The sequence below is a fragment of the Lissotriton vulgaris genome, chromosome 2_1 (genome assembly GCF_964263255.1).
Source record: "Lissotriton vulgaris chromosome 2_1, aLisVul1.2, whole genome shotgun sequence".
NCBI lineage: Eukaryota > Metazoa > Chordata > Amphibia > Caudata > Salamandridae > Lissotriton > Lissotriton vulgaris.
The window spans coordinates 1172485287-1172509827 of NC_141687.1; the positions used below are offsets into that span (position 1 = coordinate 1172485287).

Genomic DNA, 24541 nt, shown 5'->3' on the forward strand with positions numbered 1-24541 from the left:
TGATTCACTATAAGGAAAAAATTAAGCCCGGATCGCCAGTGCAAGATTGCCAGCTTATTGTATGAATGTTTCATGGGCCCAGGTGAGTATGGTGTTTTAGAGATACACCCAAGCTAGTAGACAACAGTAGAGTGGCGTAGAGTGAATTTGGGTAGAGGAAAGTGGTGCAGAGTAGTGTAGAGTGTTATACAGTGCAGTGCCATATAGTAGAGGAGTACAGAGTGGAGTAGAGTGGTGTAGAGTGGCTTTGAGCTTTGTACAGTAGAGTGGCAAAGAATAAAATGGCGGAAGAGTGCAGTGATGTAGAGTACTGTGATGTACAGTACAGGTGCATAGAATGCAGTAGTGCAGAGTAGAGTGCAGTGGTGAGAATGAGGTAGCGTAGAGTGGAGTGGAGGAGTACAGCTAAGTTGAGGACAGTGACAGAGTGGAGTGGGGTTGACTGGCTTAGAATGCCATGGAGTGCAGTGTCAGAGTAGAATGGTGCAGAGTAGAATAGAATGGCATAGAGTTCAGTGGCATAAAGTGCAGTGGCATAGAAAGAGTGGGGAGGAGAGAAGTGGGGTAGAGTAGAGCGTTGTAGTCTAGATTGGTGTACAGTACATTGGCATAAAGTGAAGTGGGTTCGAGTGGAGGGGTAGAGGGAAGTCAGAAAGAGTAAAGTTGCATACAGTAATGTAGCATAGATAGAAGTTGGATAGAGTGGCGTTGCGTTGAGTAGAGTGGTGCAGATTAGAGTACAAAGGCAAAGAGTGCAGTGGCATGGAGTAGATTGGTGTAGAGTACAGTTGTAGGAGCAGTAAAGTGGGGTAGAGTGAAATGGGGTAGAGCACAGTGTTGCAGAGTAGAGTGTTGTACAGCGGACCAGCATACAGTGCAGTGATGCAGACACAATAGAGTGTAGTGGTTTCTAGTACAGTGGAATAGAGTGGCATAAAATAGAGTACAGTAGCTTTGAGTGGCGTACATTGGAGAGTAGCCTGGTTATTAAGATTGGTAGGGTGAGGTTCAGATTTCCCAACAATCATTCTGGCATATCTTGTTAACATACATTATCTGAGAAGCAGGACATGAGGAGGGCTTAAGGGTCAGTGGAAAGGAAGGCATAGAGTAGAGTGGCATAGAGTGAAGTGGGATAAATTAAAATGAGGCAGAGTAAAGTTGAGTAGAGTAGGGTAGAATACTGTGCTGTGGAGTGAAGTAGAGTACAGTGTAGTGGGGTGGAGTAGACTGGCAGAGTGGAGTGGCTTACAGTAGAGTGGCACGGAGTGAAATGGAGTAGAGTGGTGTAGAGAAGTGCACAGTGTTGTACAGTGGAGTGGTGCATATTAGAGTAGAGTGGTGTAGAGTAGAGAGGGTTTAGGTTTCATACAGGGGAGTGACAAGCGGTAATAATATGGCAAAGTGTACAGTAGTGTAGAGGACAATGGAGTGGAGTAGAGGGAAGTGAGGTTGAGTGAAGTGGTTTAGATTGAAGTGGGGGAGATTTTATTGGGGAAGAGTAATGTTACTTAGAGTACACTGGTCTACAGTAAAGTGCCATATAATACAGTAGTGTGGAGTATAAATAAGTGGCATAGGGTGAGGTGGTGTGAAGTGGAGTACAGTAGAGTGGCTTAGAGTGCAGAGGCATACAGTGGTGCACAGTAGTTGAATGTTGAAGAGTACAGTGGAATAGAACGAAGTGGGGTAAAGTGGCTTAGAGTAGAGTGCAGTGGCACAGTGTGCAGTGGGGTAGAGTGGTATAGAGTAGAGTGGAGTAAAGTGCATAGAGTGTAATGGAGTAAGTAGAGTGGCTTGGGGTGGAGTAGAGTAGTGTGGAATACAGTAGAGTGCAATTGAGTAGAGTGGCATAGAGTGATGTGGGGTAGAGTGAAGAGGGGTAGAGTAGACTGGTGTACAGTGGAGTGGCATAAAGTGAAGTGGTGTAGAGTAGAGGGGCATATAGTGCAGTGTTGCAAAGTAGAGTGCAGTAGCACAGGGTAAAATAGAGTGGAGTGGATTATAGGGACATATACATTAAAGTGAAGAAAGTGGCTTGAGTGGCAAAGAGTGCTGCAATTTATTGTGCAGTGGTGCAGAGTACAGTAGAGTGGCACAAAGTGCAGTGGCACAGAGTGCATTGGCTTACAGAGCAGTGTCATATGGTCCAGTGGCATTCAGTGCAGTGGGGTAGAGTGAAGTTCCATAGAGTGCAGTGGCCTAGAGTAGAGTGTGCAATATCGAGTAGAGTGTCATAGAGGTCAGCCACGTAAAGTGCAGTTTTGTAAAATAGAGCACATGGTGTAGAGTATGGCAGTGTACAACTGTTTAATGTGCAATGCAGTGCTGTATAGTACAGCGACATACAGGATAGTGGCATATTCTGCAGTGTGTAGAGTGCAGTGGAGTACAGTGCAGTGACAGACTGCAGTAGCACAGACTGCAGTGGTGTACATTGCAGAGGCATAAAGTGCAGAGACATGCAGTGCACTGGCATAGAGTACATAGTGTACAGTGCAGTGGCATTAAGTGCAGTGGACTGCAGTGGAGTAAAATGAAATTAAAAGGCAGCCATAATGTTTAATACCACACATTTGCTGTGTTGTGGGATTCTATAGTGAAATATAGCTTATTGGTATATTTTTAAGCTACAGTATGAGGACATTTTGTTTTATATATTTTTTTAAAGGTTTGCGAGGTACAGTAGTACTCCCTCAAAAGTACTGCGTTATTTCCAAATAAATAAAAAAAAAGGATGCAAGTAGAGGCATGTAGTGCAGTGGGTAAAGTATAGTGGTGAATATTGCAGTGCAGTGACATACAGTTGAGTGGTGTAGTATATTATATATTACACCCCTCTACTTGCATCCCTTAAATATTATTTTTTTTTTACATTTCTAAGTCCCACAGTAGTTTCGCTGTAGTACTATTGTACTTCAATAAAAAAAAGTTTCCTCCGAAAGCTCAGAAGGTAGTTCTTAGAAGGATAGCACAATAATGCGTTTCCATGAAAAGGGTCACTAAATGCCCAAACAAGCATCAGGAAGATTGCACTCTTGACACCAGTCGGAAAGTTGTTCATTCAGAGTCTTTTAGAAAATGTACACTCCAATGTATCAGAGAGGGAATAGTTTCAATTGAACAATCAAGACTTATTGATACAGAGATTTGCCTCTAATAATGATTTCTGTATTTATGTTGAGTCTCTGCTACTTCCCTTGTGTTTATATGATTGTTCCAGAATAGTCAAATGACTCCAACAATGTCTTAATGTCTTGGGTCACGCCTATTTAACATGTTAATGGATGCTGGCAATGCAATGCTTTTTGATTTAACACTAATTAGCCTTCAGCGCGCCATGTTTGTATTAAACCATGACTCTGACCAGCATTTTCTCTGAAGATCAATATCAAAGGGTAAGATCACAACTTATAGTGTCAAGTGCGAAAGCACTCCATTTAACTGGCAATTGCGACAAGAAAATTTTAGAAAGTGAAATAATATGTTTATTTGGGTAAGGTCTCTACTCAAGAGCTAAGTGATACACTTAAAAATGCTAAGGCTATAGCACAAAGCGCAGTGATGCATTCCCTTTATAAATGTGCTTGGCAAGGGAACATTCTTCACTTGTTGAGAGTTTACAAGACAACAGGCCCATTAACCTTACTTTGTTCTGTGAAATATCTACCACATGAACGTATATTCATTTTTGAACAAGGCTAAGCGCAGTTTTTGCTTGTTGAGGCAATCTATATCTACAGGCAATATGCTTAGTAGTAGGCTTATCAACCAGTTGTCAATTTTTATGAGTACAAAGGACATATGATTTTTGTCTTTCATTTCCTTTATCTCGTCTATAATGTATGTGTATTAAATGTTATTGCGTGTGCCCTGTTGACTTCTTAAAGAGAGAGGAATTAGTAAATAGATTACATTGAATTTAAATGAATTGAATTTAAATTAAAAAGTACCTCACATTTTTCTACCCAAAAGGATGTGTTTGTCTGAAACACCAATACCATCCTAAGTGCAACTTCTCACACTCTCAGATACAATCGTCCTTCCACATCTCAGCAAGCTCAGTATCTCTCAAAAAGCTTCCTAATCCCAGTACCAAACATGCCCGAAATATTCTAGTACTGGAGGCAGTGCTTCTTTTGTAAAATAGCAAGTGTCAGTGTACAAAGCCTAACAGACACCTGTGCGTCAGCGTGTCAGTGTGCCGACTAGCATACCAAGGGTGCAAGTCCTGAATCCACCCATTCCTCTTTAATTCGCTGTCAGGCACTCTCTATTCCAATTATCTAACTCTTACAGGTTCCGGTTTGTTCCCTCGGTGGCGGATTTTCTGTCTTTCCCTTCCTCCTTCTTTCCGGTTTGTGCGTTTTTCCTTATGTTGCTTTCAGAAAATATCTGAGGCGGCAAAATAATTGCCGACCTCATTCAATTAGTGCCTGTAGACCCGCCCGCTCATATTAGGCACTGCCTGGAGGTAGAATAAATGAACCCAGTTCATAAAAATATATAGCGAAAGAGAATAGGACAGGATTTAAAAATCAATCAGTGCAACATTTCTGTAGGGATTTCTTTATGAAAGATCGAGATGTTTTCCAGTCTGTATTCTGGAGTTCTTTGTTTTTCTGCACACATTTTTTTACTGTCTCTATATCCACATGGCAGCTCATTGATTATATATTCAGTGGAGAAGCTCTCACTGCCATGAGTGTCTCTGAACTCATGTGCAACACGGTATGTAGCAATAGCCTGTTTGGCATGCTCGTAGTTAGTTGTATACACATTATTAATAGCTTTGTCTGTTTTCCTAATCCATATCCTGAGTAAGCAACAATGGAAGAAGGAAGACAAAGGCCTGATGAATTATGACTAGATCTGTATTGTTAGAAATAATATGCAATTATATTTCTGGTAGTCCTCTAACTACAGACATAGCTGCATTCTAGAGAAGGCATTTCAACATGCTCATAATTAATGTGGAATCAAACTAAAATACGAAAATATATTTAAAAGTATGGTACCAGTAACATTTAAATAAACATTCATAAAGTCTTTTGCTACTTTGGCAATAAAAAACCCTTCATTTGCATGTCCATTTGGGCCATAAATCAGCATGTTCAATGTTTATCCTTCATAGAGATTGAGATTCGCTCTTGCAGCAATTACATTTTAGTCTCATCTATTTCATTCACTTCTGACAATTCAAATCCCGGATTATCATAGGCTTTCTTGAGCCGATTCTTAGCATCCCTCTCATTGTAAAGGCAGAAAGCACAGTGTGGGGTATCCACTGCCACCATCTTGCTAAAGTTGGAGAAGTCGACTCTGTACTTGCCCTCTTTGGTCTTTGACACAATTGGGGCAAATCGGTAGCCCCAGAAGACTTCTTCAGGGATGTAAGATGTCCTAACTTGGCAGGTGGCACTAGTGGCTTCCACTGTGCCATCTAGGAAAACCACCAGCTCAAAATCCTGCTGCAGGATAGTTTCTGCAGTCATCTCGAAGAATGGACTGTTTTTGTCAATGATGTGGTAGATAGTTAGTGGGGAGATAAAGAACAAGTTTTCATTGCCAGCATCCACCATGAAGTCTATGTTTACTTGATCAAGGATTATGGTCTCTCCTTCTGGTGTGACTGTGGTCTTCAACAGCTTGCCATAGATATGGCTTCCAATTAATAAGCTCTTCCTGAGGTTAGCAACTCGAATTATGAGGCTTAACTTTCCACCACGTTTGCTGATCGCAGCATTTTTGCTGAAAGTGATGGTCTTTCCTCTTTTTTTGGGCCGCGATATCTTAGCCAGAATGGCACCACACATGAACGAGTTGACGACAACACCAATGATGGATTGGGCAATCAGCAGAGATATGGCTGTAGCACACTGTTCAGTAACACACCTGAAACCGTAGCCAATGGTCACCTGAGTTTCCAAGGAGAATAAGAAGGAAGAAGTTAAGCCATTAATATTCTCCACACATGGAGTATGGTTTGGAGAAGGGTTGAACTGTGGCAAGTCCTGATGCAAATAGGCCACAGCATACCAAAGCAGACCAAAAAGAAACCAGCTCCCCAAAAAGGCAGTGAAGAAGATCGCCATTTGGAAACGCCATTTCAAGTCCAGCACAGTGGTCCATATGTCTGAAAGGAAGGCAAACCGTGTCTGTTCCTCCACGTTGCCGAATTCAATGTTGCATCGCCCATCCTTGGATACTAGCCTTCCCCGTCTCCTCTTGCCTTCCGGTAAGTGGCAATCAAAATGTTTGCATAGGAAGTTGAGCATCCTGCCCGGTAACAATCCCACCTAAAAGAGAAATACGCAGTCAGAGATATATTTAAGACATCCCACTGCAGCATTCAAATACAAAGCTGGATGGAATGCTGATTGTACATCAACAAGATCTGTAAAACGACCTTTGACCGCTTGGACTCTAGACCCACGGGAAAAAAGACGGAAACGTGTCTGCTAAAGGAAGCCTTGAAAAGAGAAATAATTTTCATCATAAACCTGTAGTACCGCCAGTATGCACTATTTTCCTATTTAATCTGACAATCAGTTCAGGAAATATGCAGGCAAAAACATTTTTAATTAAATGTACATTTTAAATTGAAAAAAACTTTGGGGTCTTCTAAACAATGCAATCTAGGTATGCACTTCGTTCAATATTTGTTTAGGCTGTGCCCCATATTGTAAATGTGTTAGTTTGTCACATTCCTTTCGATATCACGTTTCATATGTGGGGGCAAACATACATATAGTTACAATCCCTGTAATAACTGTAAACATTTTGATCATGCAAAGGGGTCTATGTAAAGCAAGTATTGTCAGTACCTACAGAATGGATGCAGGATGGGCCAATGCAAAGAAAGAAACATTCTCTTCCATGCAGAAAAGGTCATACTATTGGCATCAGAATTATCGCTTTCCCTTACACAGTAGTGCAAGCTTCTCTGGCATGGTGGATCAGACTTACCACACACACAAAAACAGGTATGGTTAGTTAAACTGAATAAGGCTGGTCTATAATGAATGCCGGCCTCATCAAGCGTCCTCCTTTCTCTACTATGGAGGTGCATTTAGCTCCATAGATGCAAATATGGACAGATTTTGTCCTTATCGATTTCTTCTTGGACTATATTGATATTTTGGTAGGCAACATTAACTCAATTGTTTAATAACACCCATTTTTTTGTGTTTTTGGGAGTTTTATATAACCAAACTCGACCTGAAGGTATCATAGCGCTTTACATAGCACCAGTTACATTACAGAGGGACATATTCAATTTGTTAGGCACATGAAGATTAAGTGATTCGCCCAGGATCACAGGATGTTGAGCGTCCCTGCCCAGACTCGAACCCAGTCTCTCGGCTTCAAGGTCGAACGCTCTAGCCGTTAGGCCACATCCATTGCAGATTTGCGATTTCAGGGAGGGGCTCAGTACTCATTTCAATATATAGCAAGCATGGGTGCATATCTACCCAGGGGGCAACAAGACCCGAACTTCGTGGGAGCCAACAGGTCGGCCAATGGAGCAGTGGCTAACACTTCAAGAAATGGGGTTGAGTTATATTTAAAGCTACTAAAAGAAAATCGAGTAATAAACTGCATTTTAAAAACATTGCTAAAACCTTATAAGATTACAACAAACATGGTTCAGTGGATCTGACAATGTTTATACACTACTGATAGATTTTATGAAAGGGTAGTTAGCGATTTGACAGCTAAGAAGCAGCTTCTGCAGATTGCAATAAAAAGCACTTTAGAACCTATTATTTTAAGATGAGGACCCTTTTTGTCAATTCTCCGAAAATTCTATCTGCGAAATGACAATGAGCTCATAAAATATTTTTTATTTAATCTTAAGAAAGATACTACGGACATGTCCAGTCTGCTCATTGAGCTGTAGCAACATAAGCTGGTTTTTGAGGCCACGCGCATGCATATGTCTCACAATACTGATCCTGGTAGTTAACGCACAAGAATTTGGATGTGTGACTAATAAGTCTAAGATTTGATTCCTCATGAATCTTCCATGCCTCCTGAGACTAAGTGATTGCTAATCACTAAGAAATAATACCTCCTGTTATTTCCCCTGCCAGGGATCTGCACTATTTTAAATCAAATTAGATCTTTGTTGCCATCACACCACATTGAGCAGATCTCACATTAGATGGCAGAGCTACATCTATGCAGGAAGCCACCAGACCTAAAGAACATTGCAGAAAAAGGTTACAAGTATTCCTTTAAGCTCCTGAACACACAGAATGTGTACCTGCAAAAAGGTTACTCCAACAGAACCATAATATAGCATATGTTACATTAACAGCAACCATCATTTCAATTAGCTTCTGAAGTGCTCAGCTCGAAGTGCAAAAATCCACAAATATATATGTTTTTTAATGCCCTCTTGTAAGGACAATGTGCATTTTACAATGCAACATTTGTTACACATTTCTCCCAAAATTCCTCTAAGAAGAATGACCATTGTCTCTATTGCAATTGTGAATGAATGTCTATACTAGCTTTAAAAATTGGCGTCGCCTGAGTAGAGTAAGGGACAACCTTGAATGGGGCTCAAGTGAGACACCAGGTAGACAATGTGGTTACCAGTTTGTCATTGTGAAACTTGAACAAGTAGGGAACAAAACAGTGTTTTCATTGAACAACACTTTTGCATTGGAACCTATTACACACTATATCAAATGATGCTGCTTTTGACAGACCCAGGCTAAGTATGACAGCAGAGTAACATTTTTCAAGCAAACGCTAGTTTGAAGAGGCAGTAGACGTTGATGCAATGCATACACAAGTGGAATTCAGGTGTACTGTGTCTGCACAGACACCATTCTAGCAACATAAACACAGCAAACATTAATGCAAATACTACACCTATCTTACAGTGCAGTCTGATTACCTGATCATAGAAAGGTTTGCTATAGGCTTTGAAGGTATGTCTTCTGTTAGACATAAATTGCATGTTCAGTATCAGAACCAATTTTAGAGGGCCACTTAGCATGCAGAGACTACTGGGCCCAACCACGGTGGTTAAGGCTTTTTACTCCTGATATCTCTTGGCCCGCCCTATTATGGATCTTGAGCAACTGGGACAAGTACCTCTTCTACACTTGACTCTCTTTGGTAGCTCTGGGCATGCAGTTAAATACTCCTGGAGGGGGGGGGGCGGTTGTAGATACAGTTAAGTGAATATGACAACATAAAGGGCATACAGTAGTCAATAAATCAATGTCCATTCAAATATTTTCTTTAATAAGAAAAATAAGTATGTTATTTCTAACTCTGTACATTCAAAGGAACAACAATATTTGAAAGCATTAATAGAATCCTCTTGAGTTCCGGGTTCTAGTGTTTGTTAGACAAATCCCTTTCAAACCCTCTTCTTTGTAAGGTGGTTGCGGTTATTCCCATTTATGGTGCCACAACATTGTCAGCAGCGAGTCCCCCTAAGCCCAAAGGCCCAGTTGAAGTCTTCAGCGGTACAGTGAGTGCCCTGTCCGTGGATGTTCACAGGTCCTGCTCATGTTTGGAGAAGTCGGGCTGCTTGTGATTCACACACCAGCACCTGGAAGGGGAAGGGTATCTCCTTCAAGCTGCGCTGCTTTTTTTCCCAGTGATCGGAACTGCTCCCAATCTGCAGGGATGAGGTAAGTGAAACTTCTGCACACCGTCGTGGTGGGATTTCAATCCTCGGGCTCCGGACAGGAGCCCATTCAAGGTCCGATATGCTCCTAAGCATCAGTGAAGTGGCTCGTGGAGAAGTGCCCAGGGCTGTGTTTAATGAGCCATCCATAGCTGAAGTAGCCGCAACCTAAACTGTTGAATGGGGTCAGAAAAATTTCACAGTCATTGAAGAATAAAGAGCCAAGAGCAACTCTCAGAATAGTGAATTTTTATCAGATGGCTGAGAAGAAAGTCTCATTTCCAGCTATCATTAAAAATGATTCAGAGGCCAACACTTGCAAGGTCTCACAGTTGAGATGCCTAAACTAAGTCACAGTGATCCACCACCAGTGTAATTAGGTTCAACACTGGTCTATAACGCTGCTGCATTCCTGAAACAACCCTCACCTGTCGATACCGCCCAAAAACTAAATATTGGCAATAGATTGACTATGTGGATAAAAATATTTGAAGATTTCATTGATGCACTTGAAGAGATTGATAGCCTAAAGAATGATGAAATATCAGAAAAATTTTGCTGGTGATGGTATGAAAGAAGTCAAACAAAATCCTGTGAACCTACGAAGAAATCCCACACCATCGCATTGAATAAACCTTGAATCTCAAGTTCAATCCAGTGACAAACATTGATTATGAATGATACATATTCAGTCAAGAACACCAAAATAATGGCAGAAGTCATTGATGAATTTGTGGAAAGAATCGTTACACTCATTTGTAAGTTCAATTATTATTATGATGAAGAAGCAATACGTCTTAGAGGTTTTCATGGATGCTTGTCAGATTCATTCAGATGACAAATGTTGAGGGAAACTCTAATGCTTGAGTGAGTGTTGATGGCAGCCAGAGCTGAAGAGTGTGGTGATAGACAAACTTATATGTTTACAACACAAGGGATTTGCCCAAATAATCCCAGTCAGACTTGGGTTTAGGGTATAGAAAACAGAAAAAATGGCAACTTGTGGGAATAAATGGTCACAAAATGATGCCAGTAAACATATCAATTGCTCACTGGTCTGTTTTACAAGATTACACAATACCATTTATTTGACTTGTTGAAAACCAAAAATCCCAAAACTCCTTAAAGGAGATGAGTAGAGAAGTGTGCCTACATGTAACAACAACAAAACACATGTGTACTAACATCACAACATTGAACATTTCTTCTTATCCATAAAACAAAACTAATTTAGGGTTTACAGAAAAACACAGATATATTCTATATACTCTCAAAATCAATAGGAATCGTCTCTCTTCCAGAAGTTTCATACAACTATACAACTGCAATTTCTAATTATTATATGCAGTCCATATTAGAGGTATTCCATTATGGTGACACACATGAGGGAACCTCCAGCCATCACACATTTTCTTGTGTGCCCCTTGCAATCTAAACAAGATTTAGTTTTAGATCAAACTCCTCCAATCATAGAAGTTGATACGTTTCTGCCATTGGAATTGGGCCTCTTCGAGACATAGGAAAATGAGAAACCTGTGGATTAACGTAGATACCAGTTTTACTTATAAATGCTTTGCTTCAATATCCAAGTAACAAGGGGAGTTAGGCCCAAAAGGGGGACGAGGGTTAGGCAGTGCTTCTATTATCGGCATAAAGCATCTTCTCCGGAGTCAGCTTAGTTGACCCAGTGTGTACATATCACCTCCAACAATAAATATCTAGTCTGCCCCAACAGACCTGGTGCCAACTAAAATTTTGCGTGGGAGTCATAAATTCTCTATATTATGGTGTCAAAGAGGCTGCACCCATCTTTGTGAGGCAAGTAGTGAAGCTCTTGTTCTAGTTTATGCTACATGCAGTTAAATTAAGGTAGTGTGTCTGGCATTCTCAATATATATTGTGCAAGTGTGTAGTGGGCATGCTTTGGTCATACCGAAATACTCAAACTAATTCACAGAAGGAGTCACAGAGGTACTCCCGGGCAGCTTACACTTAAAGTACCCAGCTAAAATCAACCCAGTTCCAAGCGGTACGAATGTGGTAGTGAATGACCGCTGCAGTCAGCCATCCATGTGGAATACACTATGCATGTCGGAAAGGGAGGGAATCTTTTTTTTAACATCTAGTTGAGGACGCGGTGCCACCCTTAGTTAGGCAGCATGATCCGATTTGGGGGAAACTGAAAAAAGAAGAGGGGGCTAAACATCAAAGGCTCAGCCAGTGTGTTAGGGGGGAAATATTCCCCAACGTTTTTGGTCTAAGGCTTACCATATAGCGGGAAGTGTGAAGCTCCCTCCTCACATTCGACCATCTGTGAGAGCAGGTCGGGTAGTGCACAAACCAATTCTTGCAATGACAGCGCATGCGCAGTGGCAGATTTATATATTGGAGCTTACCAGAGGGAAAAGTGTCAGCCTTCTTTTAATAGCTAAGGGGCATGCAGCGTGTAGTATGCACGGGCACAAAACATTTTTTGTTCAACAGAGTGTGAGTGGCTTTAAAAAAAAGATGCAGATAACAGAACAGCTCCAGAGAATTGCATAATGGCCTACCGAAAATATTTTGTGAAGGATTAAACTTGTAAATCATAATGGCAGACTTAATCATCTACATTGCATCTAGACAGATAAAAAACAAGAAAATATACACCTATCAGATATATGTATAGTGTGCCGAATACACTATATTAATAACTGAAGACTAACAAAATCAAAAACTAGTATTTAAGGGCAACCAATTGAGAATATTAACCGATTTAGATGAATGCCCATCGTTCATCAAACTCATTGAGGCTTTGGATGGCTGTCCCACATCTCTCAATCATTCTTGCTTCAGTTCCTTTAAGTACAGACTCAATAGTACACCCTCGATGGCTGTTCTGCAACACAAACAGGATTGTCCATCGGATATCATCCTCATTTTTGGTGTTGCAATTGAAAAACCTTGTTTGTGAGTGTCTTTTGCCTCTGATGACAATGAATTTAGTATCTTTCGTAAATTCACATGCTGCTCAATTATTACACTTGTAATGTCCCATAACCGGCGGGAGTCCCAGCATTCCTTTCAAGTCTTTTCTAGCTTCTTCTGGGTGGTCTGCCTTTAGTAGATGTTGATGTAAATTGCTGGCTCTATGGGATGAAAACATGGGTATAGGAGTATTGAGGTGCTCTAAAGTTTTCCAATTACATATTATAATTTTAATTTTATTAGCTGTGGGGTTGTATGCCAAAACACACATGAGTGGATTAGTTTCCGGGCATATTTTGGGCATCAGTAGGGACTCTTTGGGTGTGAACCAGGCCCTTTTCAGTGCTGTTTTAACCAGTTTTCTGGGGTAACCTCTGAAATTCATTTTTTTCATTAGAGTCACAGCATTTTCAAAGTAGTCATCCTTCTTAGTATTCTCCCAATCCAGAGGAACTGTCTAAATGGCAGATTCTCTTTGAGGGAACATGGGTGGCTACTTGTGAATTGGATCAGGGAATTGCAAACTGTTTGCTTAATAAACAGGCATGCTTCTACATGCTCTATCTGATTCAATATTACTAGATCAAGGAAGTTGGCTTTTTGGGTGTCACATATTATGTTGAAATTCATGTCTAGTGTCTTGGTTGTTGAGCCATCCATGAACCTCATCTAGTGTTACATAGTCGCCATCCATATCATCAAGATATCATCAATGTACCAGAACCATTTATGTATATGTGTATTATATGGATTTGTGTTACTATAGATCCACTTGTTCTCAAAATAGTCTATTACCAGGTTAGCAATTTCTGGGGCAAAGCAGCACCCCATGGCACTGCCTTTTATCTGCAGATATAAATTACTTTTGAATGCAAAGAAATTCTTCTTCAAACAAAGGGTTGCCAAAGATATTAAGAACTCTGTAGGGACTTCGTGTGGAGTAGGTCTCAAGTCAAATACTTCTCCTAGTACCAACAAAGCCTCACTTTGCGAGATATTAGTATAGAGGGACTCAATTTCAAAAGCAACAAGGTATTGTCTCGTATCCCCAAATAGGAGTCCCTCAACTTAATTTTCACATACATAGAATCTCTAATGTATGTTTTAGTGTTTCATACAAAAAAATGTTTTCGATTCAAGACTTTCAGTATGTGAAGACAACCAAAATAGCAATAAACAATAAAACAATTGCACATAATTATGATCATAAATAAAAGTAACACCAATTACACATGACTGTAATCATGAATGACCCTGCCAAAAGTGCATGTTTAAAGATTGTTTAAAAAAATAATCTTCCAACCAATTTCTAAAAAAATCATTTTAGTATCAAAAAAACAATACTTTTGCGTATATTGATTGCTTTCATAAAAAAAAGTGTGACATTAAGGCAAACTCTGGTATCATTTAACTCAAGCCTATATTTAAGGGCAACAATATGCAATCTATTGAAAAAAAGTTTCATTGTAATGCTCACGAGAATGTGAGAGAAGTTTAAAAAAAAAAATCAAACAACCTTTGAAACTGCTGCTGAAATGGCCCTCTTCAATCCAAAGCTTCATACAGAGGTTGTTGTTGACTCTAGCCCAGTTCGGTTAGGTGCTATCCTTGCACAACACAGAGGACACCCAAATGCTTCAAGGCATATTGTGGCATAAGTGAGTAGAAGTTTGTCCAAGACAGAACATGTTTTACTCACAACCTTAGATATAAAGTTTAGCCATGGTATGGGCTTGTGAACAGGCCCATGTATTCATGTATGGAAAGCCTTTTACGCTGGTAAATGATCCTCCAGCTTTACCGGCAATCCAAAAGTTAAGATGCCTCCTTGCATTGAACTGTTGGGACGATTACAAGAGTGCAATTATACCATTGTGCATCATCCAGGGAAGGATCCGGACCCTGCTCACTACTTTTCCAGAGTGCCTATATAAGGTTAGGGTACTCCATCCAAGAATGGCGGAAGTCTACATTAATTGCAATGTATAATAAAATTTCTCCATCTGCTATATCGTTGGCCCAGTACATCCCTGCCACGAGCCACGATAGTAACATGTTGAAGTTGAAAGATATAATTAACCAACACACTCAACCTCTTATCAGTGATGGTGAAAATCAAAAATATAAAAATGTTAGAGAGGAACTGTCCATAACTCAGGAAGGAGTTATAATGCAAGAGTGGAGAATCCTGATTCCACAGAGTCTGTGACATAAAATAATTAAAGTAGCTCACGAAGGACATATTGGCATTGTCGCTACCAAAAGTGCTCTCTGAGACAGAGTTTGGTTTCCATACTTAGGCCTTGAGTTCCTTTTCAACAATCTCATCTGTCATCCATCTGACTGGCTTTCTACCAATATTAACCAACATACTCTTAACATGTCAGAACACTAAGATGCATGAGAGGGCACAGCCATAGATTTATTTGGCCTACTCGATAATGGACATCATCTGATGGTAATCCTGGATAAGTACTCACGTTTTCCAATTAAAGAAGATATCATCCACAACTCAGGACTGAGATATTGAGAAATTAGTTGGTTTTGCAACATGGGGTGCTCCAGTCATTTTGAAGTCTGATAATGGCCTGCCTTTTAACAGTAGAGAATTCAAGGATTTCCTGGAGCGTCTGAACATAAAGCATCAGAAGAGTACATCTTTATGTCTGCAGGCCAACTGATTAGTTAAGGGGTTTAGGAGTATGCCAAAGAAAGCAGCACAACGTGACACTCGAGAGACTCAGTTTAAAAATTGTATTGAACTCTACCCTACAAGCCTATCGTTCAACACATCACTTGGTCACAGGTGAAAGTCCTGTGACTTTGATGTTCAGAAGAGCAATGACAACCAAGTTACCTCAATAAACCAACCAAAGAGAAGGAAGTTAAAACGCAACTCATACAAAGGACATGGTTAACAAGCAGAAAATGAAAGCCTGTGGAGACAAGAGGCCATGCAAAGGACTGTGGGCCTGATTCACCAATGTAATCTGAGACAAAATCCTAACTTTACGAGTTTCAGTATTCACAAAAGGCATTTATGAGTAGTAAAGTTAGGAATTCTAACTTTACTACTCCTAAATGGCTTTTGTGAATACCAAAAATCGTAAAGTTAGGATTTTGTCTCAGATTACTTTTGTGAATCGGGCCCATTGAGTTTAAGAGAGGGGATCTAGTGATCACCCGACAAATGCAAAGAAGGAAATCGGATGCCCCATATGATGCTGAACCTGGTTATGTAGTGTCCACCATGGGTAACATGGTGACTGCCCAGAGTCCTGGAAAATCTGTTCCTTTTTTGACATTTGATTCATTGGTCTTCCGATTAAGATTGTGAAGGAAAGACTGAATCTGACATCTCAGTGACTGCTGTTATCTCTTCACTGTATTTGAAGCTGTCTTACACTGACAATGACAGCACCCAGCTATCAGATCAGGTCGGTTGAATAATTCAGCACCAAGAAGGTTAATTAAAGATATATATATATATATATATATATATATATATATATATATATATATATATATATATATATATATATATATTAAGAATCACCTCGTGACAAATTGTACCACGCTCTCAGGCACTCAATAAACGTTTATTGAGTGCCTGAGAGCGTGGTACAATTTGTCACGAGGTGATTGTTAATTGAATTTACCGGCGGGCTCTACCGGCGCCCACGCCACTTCCCGCGGGGCCGACCGCAACCTTTTGGAGCAACCGAGGAGTGTGAATATATATATATATATATATATATATATATATATATATATATATATATATATATATATATATATATATATATATATATATATATATATATATTACCTACTGGCGAATATAGTTAGGATTTTTTCTCTATGGGACTTTTGAAAATTCTATGTCTAATAACTTTGGCGTTTGTGGACGGAATCGGCTGACATTTTCAGGAAAATGGCACATTTTATTTCTGAGCAGCCCCTGAAAATTCGGGGGGGTTTCGTCAAGGGGGGGCCGAGAAAAAAGGGGGTCCCAAAACACGTTTTTCCCATTCATTTTTCCATAGGGCGTTTGGCCTCACTTGTAGCTCGAACGGCTGAATGGATTTGCACGAAACTTGGCAAAATTGTAGGGCCTGTTAGCCCGATGTGCCTTTGCTGGGTCTCAATATATGTGCTCCAGTGGATTTTGAGAAATGAACGTTTTAAAAAACAGAAATATCTGTGACAGCGTCCCGGGTAGCGCTCCGGTTCGCGTACTTTTCACGTTACGGAACTTTGCGAAGCGAAGCTGATTGGCTCTCCGGTGTCTGTCAATATTCTAAACAGTCCGGAACGGCCACCATCTTGTCTCTCGGTAGGATCGAGAGACACGAGGAGGAGAAAAACGAAGGGGGAATTTAATGAAAGGGGGCAAGGTAGACCCCTCTTGACCCCCTAGGAATGATGTTGGGGTTATTAAAGGGTCCCGTGGGGCAAATAAAAAAAATTAGATTTTTCGCGGTAGAAGCGCTTCCCGGTTCGCGAACCGGGTCGCGAAACGGGAATTCGCCATTTTGTGTTTCGTTTTAATTAAATTACAATATGGAGGAAAAACAATGTGAGAAATGGGTATAAGGGGGTACGGGAGACGTATCCTGACCCCCTATGTTTTCTGAGGGTGGCTGAGGATGGTTATATATGTTGATACATGTCTTCCAGCGGCTGCGCGTGAGCATTTTTTTTTTTTGCTGCGTGACGTCTGTTAACGTTCGATTCGAAGGAAATCAGGAAGTGTTGACCGCCATTTTGTCACTGCGAGTAAATATATTGTTAAAAATAATTGTTATAAATTAATCCGTATTGATAAACATTGTCTGCGCCATCTTGCCTTTTTTCCAATGCCACACTTTTGTCGTGCACGGCAGCCATTTTAGATGCCTTGACCAGACCCACTCTCTGCACGCCGCCGATCCTCAGCATGGCTCCCCACCCTCGCAAGCATCTCCCCCACGCACTGGTCACCCCCGCTCTCTCTCATGCATGGGCCATAAACCTCCCCCCATCTGCGCTGCTCTTGGCTCTCCGGTGTCTGTCAACATTCTAAACAGTCCGGAACGGCCGCCATCTTGTCTCTCGGTAGGATCGAGAGACAAGAGGAGGAGAAAAACGAAGGGGGAATTTAATGAAAGGGGGCAAGGTAGACCCCTCTTGACCCCCTAGGAATGATGTTGGGGTTACCCATGGTGGACACTACATAACCAGGTTCAGCATCATATGGGGCATGGCTCCCCACCCTCGCAAGCATCTCCCCCACGCACTGGTCACCCCCGCTCTCTCTCTCATGCATGGGCCATAAACCCTCCCCCCATCTGCGCTGCTCTTCCCTGAGAAACCCTGTGCCCGCCCGACACCTCCCTTTCACCCTATTCACTACCGCACCCTCTGACACTCCTCTTCCTCTGTGTCCGATTGTCGTGGCTGGTCCCAGGCTATCACCTAGCCCTGCGGATGTAGTTTATGGCCCCAACTGTAAAGAATCACGCCTCTTCAAAGGAGTTACAGTAGATCAAGGCCCCCACCCCATGAGATCCGTCACACCACACGCGTTCCTACTATCTGATAACGATCCTGTATTGTGATTGGGGAGGGGATTCTCACTGTAAGGGTGTGTGGGACCGAGCCTGAAGCGGAAGATTCCAGGGATGCCTTTTTGTACATCAAAGTCTTCACAATTATGTGTCACATTAAAAATATATAGCAATCCAACAAAGTAGTAGGATTATAACACTTTAATAACTTATAAATATATACAATGCTCCAACAAAGTAAACACGTTAAAAAAAAAAAATTTAAACAACTATTTACATGGCAGCCTGCTGCAACATCCGTCTCAAAGCAACAATGGGCTGCTTTGGTCTGGCTTTTAGTCGGCAAAATCCGTCAGCCTGTGAGGTGGCATCAGTAGCGGTCCGTTGTGCGAATACGCCGAAGGCAGCACAACGCGCCGAGATCCGGACGGCACCCAGGTGGTGTCCAATAAGTTGCCGCACTGGTCTGGCCATCCTACAATGCTGCGCCGAAAAATGGCGTGGGGCGCCCCGGGGGGGGATGAGGTGGCGCGAACGGGCCTCCCCAGGTGGAGGCTCCTCTGCTGCAGTGGGGCGCCCTTTAGCGTTTCAGTCGCCATTCAGCTGTTTAGCGCCCGCTTTTGCGGCACTGTGCCTCATCCGCCATTCAGCTGAGTTGCGCCCACTCTTGCGGTGCAGCGATAGGCGGCTGCCACAGGACTCTTAAATTTGGTTCTGGTCCACTAAAATGGCCCTGGGACACATTTGAACTCGGACATTTGCCTGCTAGGGCTTGAGCCCCATTCTTGAAAGCGTCCCCTCAGCCTTGAAGATTCTACAAAAGTCATCGGGGCCCCCGACTCTCGCAGGCTTCCGGTGGGCAGCGGCTGCCATGATTGCTTGCGGAATGGCCACGACGGAGCTACGAGATGGTGGTGCTCTCATGCTGACGCCAGCTTCAGTCTGAAACATCCAGAAACACTGTAGACTACCAAATCGATGACTTCCGGTGGAGCCCCAATGTGACCCGGTAGGGAAGAACTTGCCCTCCCCTCTTTTGACTGATGGTTCTTGTTGCCTGTCCCCTCTGTTGTCATCTAACGGAACCTTTTTGGACTGCCGAATGAGAAAAAAAAAGGTGGGGCTTACATCATTTGGGAAAAAAAAGATGTTTCAATCCAATGAAAAGTGTTATTTTTAGGTCATATGATCAAGCCTTCCATCATTAGGAAACCAAAAGTAAAATGAACCAATGAAAAGTTTTATAAACAAGTCACATGACCTGTTATGCGGCTTTGGGCTATAAAAAGCCTACAAAATCCGTTGGCCTGTGAGGCGGCGTCAGTAGTGGACCGATGTGCGAATAGGCCGAAGGCAGCACAACGCGCCGAGATCCGGATGGCACCGAGGTGGTGTCCAGCAAGTTGCACTGATGTGGCCATCCTACAATGCTGCGCCGAAAGACGGCGTGGGGTGCCCGTGGGGGGGGAGGCGGCGCGAACGGGCCTCTCCCGCCTCCCCAGGTGGAGGCACCTCATCTGCAGTGCGGCGCCCCTTACCGTTTCACTCGCCGTCCAGTTGAGTTGCGCCCGCACTTGCTGCTACAGTAGGCCGAAGGCAGCACAATGCGCCGAGATCCGGATGGCACCGAGGTGGTGTCCAGCAAGTTGCCGCACTGGTGTGGCCATCCTACATTGCTGCGCCGAAAGACGGCGTGGGGTACCCGGGGGGGCGGGGGAGGTGGTGCAAACGGGCCTCTCCCGCCTCCCCAGGTGGAGGCACCTCATCTGCAGTGGGGCGCCTCTTAGCGTTTCACCCGCCATCCAGCTGAGTTCCGCCCGCTCTTGCGGCACAGTGCCTCACCCGCCATCCAGCTGAGTTCCGCCCGCTCTTGCGGCACAGTGCCTCACCCGCCATCCAGCTGAGTTGCGCCCACTCTTGCGGCTACAGCGTCTCGCCCACCATCCAGCTGAATTGCGCCCACTCTTGTGGTGCAGCGATAGGCGGCTGCAACAGGACTCTCAAAATGGCGGCCGGCTCTTTGGATTTGGGCCTGGTCCACTAAAATGGTCCTGGGACACCTTGGAACTCGGACGCTTGCCTGCTAGGGCATGGGCCCCATTCCCGAAAGCGTCCCCTCTTTTGACTGATTGTTCTTGTTGCCTATCTCTTCTGTTGTCATTCAACAGAACCTTTTTGGACTGCAGAAAGGGGTTCTGGTCCGACCGCTGGTTGGTGGAGACATTTTGACTATATCCTGGACCTGCCCGGCCTCGCCCAAAATGGCGCCGGTATAAATGGGACTCGTAACTCCTTGTTGTGTACTGGTTGCCCAACCTTGATATCACGAGATACATATGCAGTTTTGAAGCACATGGCGGGCGGGGACGAGTACTGATTGAACATTTGGACATCCTTATTGATATTAAGTTCTGATGTGTTATTGATTACTGTACTATTGAAAGTTTGAATTAACGTCACCCATGGTACTTGCCCGCAAATGTATATCTAGATAATTTTATTGTAACTGGCCCTGTCATACTTTAATTATAAAATGTACGTCCACCGATTCCGCAACTGTTAGACACCTTAGTTCTTGCAACCTAATGGCCCGCCCGTTACGTTCTTCTACAGTGTAAATGTCCCCTCATCATATACGATTCCAGTTTGCTCCGTGGCCGGCCCACGTGGTTATAGTCCCGTATTTGTATACTGACATTTTCACAATAAAGGTTTTTAAAACAAAACATGGTAGTAGTACCTAGATTGGTAAAGTTTTGAATAATAGCCACTGTTTTCGAATCAGTAAAAGGCAAGTGAAATAAAGCAGCCCGATTACATGACGGTTAAAAGGTATAATACGCAGGAACGCAGTAAAGATTAATGGTCAAGGGCTGTTGTGTTTTCCACTTCTGCAACATAATGTGATCGATAAGAATCAGATATTCATGCCTATCAGCGACTAAGACAGCAGGCCGAGCCTCTTTTGTTCAACGGCTCCCTCATGGGACGAAGAAACGCCCTTTTTCTCGAAATAGGAATATTTTACTTGCAGGACAGTTGTAAATTTCCCGGTAAAATACATTAGCCTGGAACATTGTTAGTGATAAACTGTAAATGCATCGGGGTCCTTTGCTTTACAAGTCAGAGTGAGAAAAAAAAGGTGGGGCTTTCATCATTTGGGAAAAAAAAATGTTCGAAAGCAATGAAAAGTGTTATTTTTAGGTCATATGACCAAGCCTTCCATCATTAGAAAAACAAAAGTAAAATGAACCAATGAAAAGTTTTATTAACAAGTCACATGACCTGTTATGCTTACGTTACGCGCTGCGCACCGCGCCCTGGATCGCTTCCGGGAAGCTACACCTCGTGCACCAGAGCACTTCCGGGTGCGCTAACGTGGCGCGTCATATGACGCATTACCCGACAATGCAGGTCCAGAATATAGTCAAAATGTCTCCACCAACCAGCGGTCGGAACACAACCCCTTTCAGCAGTCCAAAAAGTTCTGTTAAATGACAACAGAAGGGACAGGCAACAAGAACCATCAGTCAAAGAGGGGAGGGCAAGTTCTTCTCTACCGGGTCACGTTGGGGCTCCACCGGAACTGATCGAATTGGTAGTCTACAGTGTTTCTGGATGATTCAGACTGAAGCTGGCGTCAGCATGAGAGCACCACCATCTCGTGGCTACGTCGTGGCCATTCCGCGAGCAATCATAGCAGTCGCTCCCCACCGGAAGTCTACGGGAGTCGGGGGTCCCGGTGACTGTTGTAGAATCTTCAAGGCTGAGGGGACTCTTTTGGGAATGGGGCCCATGCCCTAGCAGTCAAGCGTCCGAGTTCCACGGTTGCCCAGAGCCATCTTTAAAACACGAAAATGTTTTTACCTACCACGTACTTGACATTTTAAAGCTTTTGATATTTGCTATTAAAAAAACATTGAAATTCACTGAAAAAACCATAGGTTATAGACCATATATAGTTAGGAATTAGCATTTACAAAACCTTGAACATTCACTGAAAAAACCATGGGGTATAGACCATATATAGTTAGGAATTAGCATTTACAAAACCTTATTTTACTCACACAAAACCATTGAAATTTCATATATAGTTAGTTGCACTAACTATATATCGCGCACCCGCAATCCACTGCTGATCATGTCACATATTACATCATTCATGACATGATCAGTGACATCACTGATGACATCACTGATGACATCTCATTTGACATTACTGATCACATCACTGATGACATCATTCATGTGATAATACGGTGAACCTCTTCAGACTCTAATATAATCTTACATACACTCAGAGTAAATAGACACCCACAGACTGTCACTCATCCATGGAGTTACTCACACACCTAGTCAGTCATACAAAGAATCAATCACACTTCCATTTCCTCAACTATACAGTTATACACACCTTACTTATTTAAACATATACTAACACATATTTACTCTCTTATACAATCCCTGATACAAGTTCACAATGATCCATACAGCCACTCACAAATTCATTGGCTCTTATGCACAGTTATTTATATATGTCAACTCTCACATGTACTGTGTTTTACATATGTACTTACTTTGACATGTAGCACTGAGATATCCATTCACTCACAAATACACTCATGCACACAGTCAACCGCCCACACAGCTGTTTCCACATGCACTTTTGAACCCATACATCTAGTGAATCAACGGCTCACACATCTATGCACAGTCATACACCTCCCAGCCACCCACACACACACTCAGTCTCCCATACAAATACTTGGGCAACCAATCAATAACCCATATACTTAATCATAAAGCTACTGATCAACGCATGCAGCAGTTTACAGAACAACAGATATAATGATGCACAAATTAAGACAGTTTAGTCACTAACCCATGCACTCAGTGAGACACATTTAATCACTCACTCATACAGTCATGCACCTACTAAATCCTTCATCCAGACACTTATACATCCACTCATTCTTCAATATGTAAGACATATTTTGACTTTTCAGAAACATACAGTCACTGGATGTTGTCATCAGTGATGTCATCAGTGATGTCATTTGAGATGTCATCAGTGATGTCATCAGTGATGTCATCAGTGATGTCACTGATCATGTCATGAATGATGTAATATGTGACATGATCAGCAGTGGATTGCGGGTGCGCGATATATAGTTAGGGCAACTAACTATATATGAAATTTCAATGGTTTTGTGTGAGTAAAATAAGGTTTTGTAAATGCTAATTCCTAACTATATATGGTCTATAACCCATGGTTTTTTCAGTGAATATATATATATATATATATATTCCAACACAATCCACCAGCGCCTTCCTTCTAGCGATATCAGAAAGAAACACACCGGAGCCGTGGCCTCAGTAAATGGTGCCGTTTATTGCTGATACAATGTCCTACGCGTTTCGGAGTAAGCCTACTCCTTCATCACGGGCAAACTTTGTGTATCTCAGTGTGAATAATAAAGTGAAAAACTATGTCACGTGATAAGAACATAAACAAAATACTTCGCTTTTACACAATTTTCAAATTGGTGTTAGTACTAACATTAAAGATGACTGCAATTTATGTATTACTCATAACGGCAATCCAAAAGCACAATTATAAACATTTTAGGCATTTTGAAGCATGACTTGGGATTTAAATTAGAAGATCATCGCCTGGTATTATGACGCGAGTTCACAGCGCAGCATAAACCTCTGCTTCGAGGAAAGCATGAACATTTAGTTATCATTGAATGATTATAAATTGTACTGCTGAAATAATAATGTCAAACATTATAAATCAAACAACTCTGTTAAGAGCGGATACGAACCCCTGATCTCAAAAGAGTAATGCAAGGTGACCCAAACCACTAAGCTAAGCGAGTTACCGCATGCTAGCGGCTGAAATAAAACAGATATATACCCTAGCAGCAAAGCCTGAGGCTTACAAATAAACATTGCTGTGGATCGGTGCTGCCCAAGTGGGCTGACAAATTACATTGTAAACGCTTAAGGAACAGAAGAACTATTGCCCAAGTGGGCCCAGTCCATGTGCCTTGAAAATTCCATGCTTAATGTAGAGTTCATTCAAAATTAGGTCAGTCATTAATCAAAGCCCCAGTGGGCTGGTGCACTGTAGGATGCCAACGAAATTCTCCTCAGTCACTGTTGGGTAAATACTTGTAACACCTAAGACAATGATAAAGGCAAAGTCCTATTAAAATCTTCATAATGGAAGAAACGTAGCAAAAAGAAAACACACAAAATTCTAAAACAACATGCAGAAGGTTATTGAGCAGCAAAATTATTGTGACAGACTGTTCGAATTCAATGTAAGTGCACTGACAGTTCCTCATCCATGTTCAACCCCTGG

The 24541-nt window shown here is 42.2% G+C and overlaps 1 protein-coding gene across 1 annotated transcript in view; it reads right to left on the reverse strand.

The window, feature by feature from the left end:
• Positions 1-2879: 2879 nt before the first annotated feature.
• KCNJ1 (potassium inwardly rectifying channel subfamily J member 1) overlaps positions 2880-24541 on the reverse strand; it is a 670653-nt gene continuing 648991 nt past the window's right edge. Inside the window, exon 3 of the mRNA XM_086956882.1 lies at positions 2880-6299. Within this exon, the coding sequence (XP_086813008.1) occupies positions 5160-6299 (1140 nt within the window). The 3' untranslated portion in view covers positions 2880-5159. The remainder of the gene's footprint in view (positions 6300-24541) is intronic.